At 43.5% G+C, this 6,160-nt stretch overlaps 1 protein-coding gene across 4 annotated transcripts in view; it reads right to left on the bottom strand.

Annotated features, from left to right (window-relative positions):
* Window positions 1–1,752: 1,752 nt before the first annotated feature.
* The window catches only part of LOC112263846 (myosin-10), a 91,799-nt gene continuing 87,391 nt past the window's right edge, over window positions 1,753–6,160 (bottom strand). For all 4 annotated transcript variants that reach the window (XM_042303503.1, XM_024440506.2, XM_042303510.1 and 1 more), the window contains exons 42-43: window positions 5,876–6,048; window positions 1,753–4,045 (exon numbers count right to left, since the gene is read on the bottom strand). In XM_042303503.1, coding sequence (XP_042159437.1) covers window positions 3,895–4,045; window positions 5,876–6,048 — 324 coding nt within the window. In that variant the 3' untranslated portion in view covers window positions 1,753–3,894. The remainder of the gene's footprint in view (window positions 4,046–5,875; window positions 6,049–6,160) is intronic.

The following is a 6,160-nucleotide window of genomic DNA, read 5'->3' as shown; positions in this document are numbered from 1 at the left end:
TCTATTCTATCCATATTGTAGGGCATAACTACACTCTCGAGACACCTGTTAGAGGCTCTATTCTATCCATATTGTAGGGCACAACTACACTCGAGACACCTGTTAGAGGCTCTATTCTATCCATATTGTAGGGCACAACTACACTCTCGAGACACCTGTTAGAGGCTCTATTCTATCCATATTGTAGGGCACAACTACACTCTCGAGACACCTGTTAGAGGCTCTATTCTATCCATATTGTAGGGCACAACTACACTCTCGAGACACCTGTTAGAGGCTCTATTCTATCCATATTGTAGGGCATAACTACACTCTCGAGACACCTGTTAGAGGCTCTATTCTATCCATATTGTAGGGCACAACTACACTCTCGAGACACCTGTTAGAGGCTCTATTCTATCCACATTGTAGGGCACAACTACACTCTCGAGACACCTGTTAGAGGCTCTATTCTATCCACATTGTAGGGCACAACTACACTCTCGAGACACCTGTTAGAGGCTCTATTCTATCCACATTGTAGGGCACAACTACACTCTCGAGACACCTGTTAGAGGCTCTATTCAGTCCGTATTGTGGAAGTTCATTTAAAGACAATGTTCCTGCCTTAAAGGGAATTTCCGATTGCCAGCTCAATCAGAATTTACCTTAACATTTCTAGTGTGGGAACTGTAACCCTTCAGATTAAATACAGCTTTTATTTATTTAACCAGGCAAGTCACTTATTTACAATGACAGCCTACCCCAGCCAACACTGGTCCAATTGTGCACCACCCTCCCAATCACAGCTGGATGTGATACAGCCTGGATTTGAACCAGGGACTGTAGTGAAGCCTTGCACTGAGATGCAGTGCCTTAGACCACTGCGCCACTTGGGTGCCCCAAGTGAAGAGACGTTGCACTCGGGAGCCTTAAGACATTGCGCAATCATTTTTTTCATACATTTGTCATAAGTTCATGACAGTCCCTCAATTTGTGTTCACTTTCTGCCCAGGACAAAAACTCTTCTAAAAAGGACATTGTCTTTTTACCTAAATATGCAAACAGTCGGAGAATTCATAGCAAGCAGTGCACTGGGTTAACCAGATTTGATTAAATATAACAGAACAGATCACCTGGATTTACATTCACACTCACTGGATGGGTTGCAAAAAATGAACTAACTGAAAGCCACACCCCCAATAAACCATGAATATGAACGACTGCATTGAGCCATTTGCCACTGTGCTTCTATACCTATAATCACCATGCTACTGCCTATTTCATTTAGCAAACAAGACAACTCATAATCCAGTATGTTTATCAGTCAACACATCTATATTTTAGCTGCAATTAGTCTTAAAAATGCTACATTTTCATAATGTGTAGAATAGCACGAGATGAGCTATAAAACTGCACATTTTTCTCTACCCAATGGCAAAATTGCAGGAAGTTAGCTGCCCAAATTGATGCAGGCCCACCTGACAAGTTTCTGGCTACACCAATGATGTTGCCCCCCAGCTGGTGGAGAGTATAACATCTGGGTTGCCATCTGAAGCAGGTCCCTGGTTCAAATCACAGAGTAGCTTTTGTTTTCTAACTTCTCCCGACTCCTTACTGAATTTAGACCACTTCCCTAAAACAACCCATCATATCTGTCCAGGCCCTTCAGGCGTAGTTACCCTCTGTGCTCTCCAATCTGGGGAGAGAAACATGCATGACTGAATTGAAAGTCTGTAGGGGCTCCTCCGCAAGGGACAAAGTGGAATCACATTATTTCTACAATGAATATGCTTTATTGTCTTTTACAAAAAAAATGACTGTAGTCTAGAAATACAAGAGGCAAACAAGAAATAACATGGGGGGGGTTGCTGTTGTAATGAAATCCTGGTCGTCAACAGCCAGTCTGAGAATAATAATAATAATACAAACACAAGTAAAACTACATAGATGTTAAAGCTTTTAACCAAATGAAATCACATTCTGCTCTTGAAGGGGGAGCAGAAGGCTCCACATCTCACATAGTTAATAGTAACACTGATTTCTGACCCACACACACACCACCTATGGAGAGAGATATTGCTACAGGTATATGAGCGGGAGAGGAGGTATCCCACTGGGTATGATATGACACACAGCAAAAACACACAAGACGAAGGGTTAGAAGAAGAAAAGAGTAGTGTTTGTTTTCCGTTCAACAGGTTTGCCTCGTTAGCTTTTTATGTAGCACACACAGCTCACCTACACGTCCTTCTGTTTTATACAGGTGCTCACCGTGCATTACCCACCAGTGCTCTTATCTAGTGTCTAAGGCACTTTAAAGAAACATGTCATCACAGCCGAGCTAACATTGGAGTAAAAGTGTCAGTTTCCAGTCATTACCCTAATACTGAACAGAGATGCCAAAGGAAGAGTAGAGAGCTGATGAATATGGACATTCTGGTACGTTAAGAGTGGCTTAATAGTTTTAGAGGTTTGAGATGCTATCCCCAGTGGAAGGCTGTTATATCTAGGAATACTAAGTGCTTGGTAGTTGGTGTGTCAGCGTATACTAAAAGAGAGTTAGGGGTCCTACTTTACAACCAAACCATGGCACAAACACAGTGAGATGGCGGGGCCCCCCTTGCTCTGAGCGGTAGGCTTTAGCTAGTCAAACTACATGTTCAATCGAAGCTCTCAACATTAGTGTTGGACTAAGGGGCTGTATTGTACATCATGTGACCACTCAGAGAGAAGCTTGGGGTTTCCTGGCTCCAGTTACAGGGGCATATGAACACTCATTGTGCAGTTACGTGCAGTTTCCAGCGATTCTCTGTGATACGTACGCCAGCGACCATCTATCTAAGCACACCACACCTCACTGCCTTCAACGCTTCTTCCTGAACAACAGGACAAATAGTGTTCCAACTGGTCAAAATACAGCAACCAACAACGTCCATCATGACCTATGCGATTCCTATAAGAAGTCAGTTACCAATTGTTTTTAAAGAGTTGTGACGAGATGCTGTAGCAAAAGTGGAGAAAAGCTTTTCAGTTAATACGTCCTTTCCATTCCATGTTTTTCTCCCAAAACAGGTCAAGACTGTGTGAATCCACCATCTTGTTTCATTGTAGTGTTTGGAAGCGGAACAACAGTCTGTACGTTAGGAAGAGACTCGTGCAATGAGGGAAGCGGAGGCAGTCCATTGACCTCTGACCTACTGTTGAATAGGACTATGTCCTCTCTGATGAGAGTTTTGTTAGGTCTGCTTTAAGCCAGGGTAGAGATGATGGCTTTACATTTGGTGACACACTTGTATTACAAGACAATGTTTTGTTTCATGTGGGAGGAGGATGACAAAAGTGAACGTTTCCTAGTTTCGCTCCTTTCCTTGCAGTTTGGCGTTCAGGGGCATACACATACCTTACATACTCACATGTGCACACACGCACAGTTCATAAGTCAAAAGCACTTGTACATTAAGTTTACATACTCATTTAAGCGGAGCACATAAATCCACACCTAGGGAGGACTATTTTAAGATCGTTGAGACACTCGCCGGGCCGAGCAGCTAGCCAGAGTAGAGTAGGAATATTGTAAGGCAGAGTAAGCCGCTCAAGTGGGAGTAATTGTTTTGTCATCCCCAGGAATAGAGCATTTCTGGGGGGTGGGGTGGTCTGGGTTGTATCCATTAGAACACACCGTAGAAAAACTTTTGGAAAGGTATTTCAATGGAAAATGAAAACAAGTGGTTCTTTATGGACAAATCCAGGTAGTCACTCCCTGTTTCTTCTGTTTTGGTGCCTAATGAACAGGACCCTGGTTCTCCCTGCTGTTGACTCGTGGACAGAAACAGATGGAGAGGCTGAGGTGTTGTAGTCACCATTCTGCCAGGCTGGCTAATTGATAGGGTTGGTAGGATTAGCAGGGAGCGTCTATTCGGTCTGGTTGGAGGCTTGCGTGTCGTTGTGGTCGCTGGCGCGGCTGTCAGCGTCGTCGTCAGAATTGTCCACCGAGGTTCCGTCAATCTGGAGCTGCCGGCTGCGGCCTGAACGGCTAGACGAGAAGCTGATGGGGCCTCCACGCCTGAGGACGACAGGCAAATACAGTTGAAGTCGCAAGTTTACATACACCTTTGCCAAATACATTGAAAACTCAAGTTTTTCACAATTCCTGACATTTAATTGCAGTAGAAATTCCCTGTCTTAGGTCAGTTAGGATCACCACTTTATTTTAAGAATGTGAAATGTCAGAATAATAGTAGAGAGAATGATTTATTTAAGCTTTAATTTCTTTCATCACATTCCCAGTGGGTCAGAAGTTTACATACACTCAATTAGTATTTTGATAGCATTGCCTTTAAATTGTTTAACTTGGGTCAAATGTTTTGGGTAGCCTTCCACAAGCTTCCCACAATAAGTTGGGTGAATTTTGGCCCATTCCTCCTGACAGTTCTGGTGTAACTGAGTCAGGTTTGTAGGCCTCCTTGCTCACACACGCTTTTTCAGTTCTGTCCACAAATTTTCTATAGGATTGAGAACAGGGCTTTCTGATGGCCACTCCAATACCTTGACTTTGTTGCCCTTAAGCCATTTTGCAACAACTTTGGAAGTATGCTTGGGGTGATTGTCCATTTGGAAGACCCATTTGCAACCAAGCTTTAACTTCCTGACTGATGTCTAGAGATGTTGCTTCAATATATCCACATCATTTTCCTCCCTCATGATGCCATCTATTTTGTGAAGTGCACCAGTCCCTCCTGCAGGAAAGCACCCCCACAACATGATGCTGCCACCCCCGTGCTTCACGGTTGGGATGGTGTTCTTCGGCTTGCAAGCCTCCCCCTTTTTCCTTCAAACATAACGATGGTCATTATGGCCCAACAGTTCTATTTTTCTTTCATCAGACCAGAGGACATTTCTCCAAAACCTTTGTCCCCATGTGCAGTTGCAAACCGTAGTCTGACTATTTTATGGCGGTTTTGGAGACGTGGCTTCTTCCTTGCTGAGCGGCCTTTGAGGTTATGTCAATATAGAACTCGTTTTACTGTGGATATAGATATTTTTGTACCCGTTTCCAGCATCTTCACAAGGTCCTTTGCTGTTGTTCTGGGATTGATTTGCACTTTTCGCACCAAAGTAAGTTCAACTCCAGGAGACAGAACTCCTTCCTGAGCGGTATGATGGCTGCGTGGTCGCATGGTGTTTATACTTGCGTACTATTGTTTGTACAGGTGAACGTGGTACATTCAGGCGTTTGGAAATTGCTCCCAAGGATGAACTAGACTTGTGGAGATCACAATATCTTTTCTGAGGCTGATTTCTTTTGATTTTCCAATGTTTTCAAGCAGAGGCACTGAGTTTGAAGGTTGTCCGTGAAATACATCCACAGGTACACCTCCAATTGACTCAAATGATGTCAATTAGCCTATCCGAAGCTTCTAAAGCCATGACATCATTTTCTGGAATTTTCCAAGCTGTCTAAATGCAGTCACCTTAGTGTATGTAAACTTCTGACTCACTGGAATTGTGATACAGTGAATTATAAGTGAAATAATTTGTCTGTAAACAATTGTTGGACAAATTACTTGTGTCATGTACAAAGTAGATGTCTTAACCGACTTGCCAAAACTATAGTTTGTTAACAAGAAATTTGTGGAGTGATTGAAAAAGTTTTAATGACTCCAACCTAAGTGTATGTAAACTTCTGACTTCAACTGTACATACATGGTCATTTATCACACCCACAGATCTATGACAGGTGTGTGTCCTGTTGCATCTATAGGTGTGTTGATGAACATGTATGGGAAGTGAATCAATGTCTTCTTCTTTGTTTTAAAGAAACTGGCAGAGGGATTGCTGATAGTTCTTTATGCCTATGTGAAGTGTATATACAGAGTGTTATGAGGGGCTGCACCTGAGGCGGTTCTTGAGTGTGTTGACCTCGCGGGTCAGGCCCTCGCTGGCCTCGGTGGCGTCGTCCAGCTCCCTCTGTAGTTTCCTACGGGAGGCGTTGGCCCTGGTAGCCTCCTCCTCAGCCTCCTCCAGCTGACGCTTCAGCTGCTTCATTCGAGAGTTGGCCTTCTCCATCTGACAGGGGGAGGATTTGAATTTTATTGGCACAATTCAACGTATTTACATTGCAAATTCATGGGCCAATTCAAGATTAAAACACTGCAAGTGCGCGGGCAGAGAGGAGAGA

This window comes from Oncorhynchus tshawytscha, linkage group LG02, assembly GCF_018296145.1.
Source record: "Oncorhynchus tshawytscha isolate Ot180627B linkage group LG02, Otsh_v2.0, whole genome shotgun sequence".
NCBI lineage: Eukaryota > Metazoa > Chordata > Actinopteri > Salmoniformes > Salmonidae > Oncorhynchus > Oncorhynchus tshawytscha.
The sequence above is the reverse complement of the archived record's forward strand: the minus strand, read 5'-3'. Positions and strand labels throughout refer to the sequence as shown.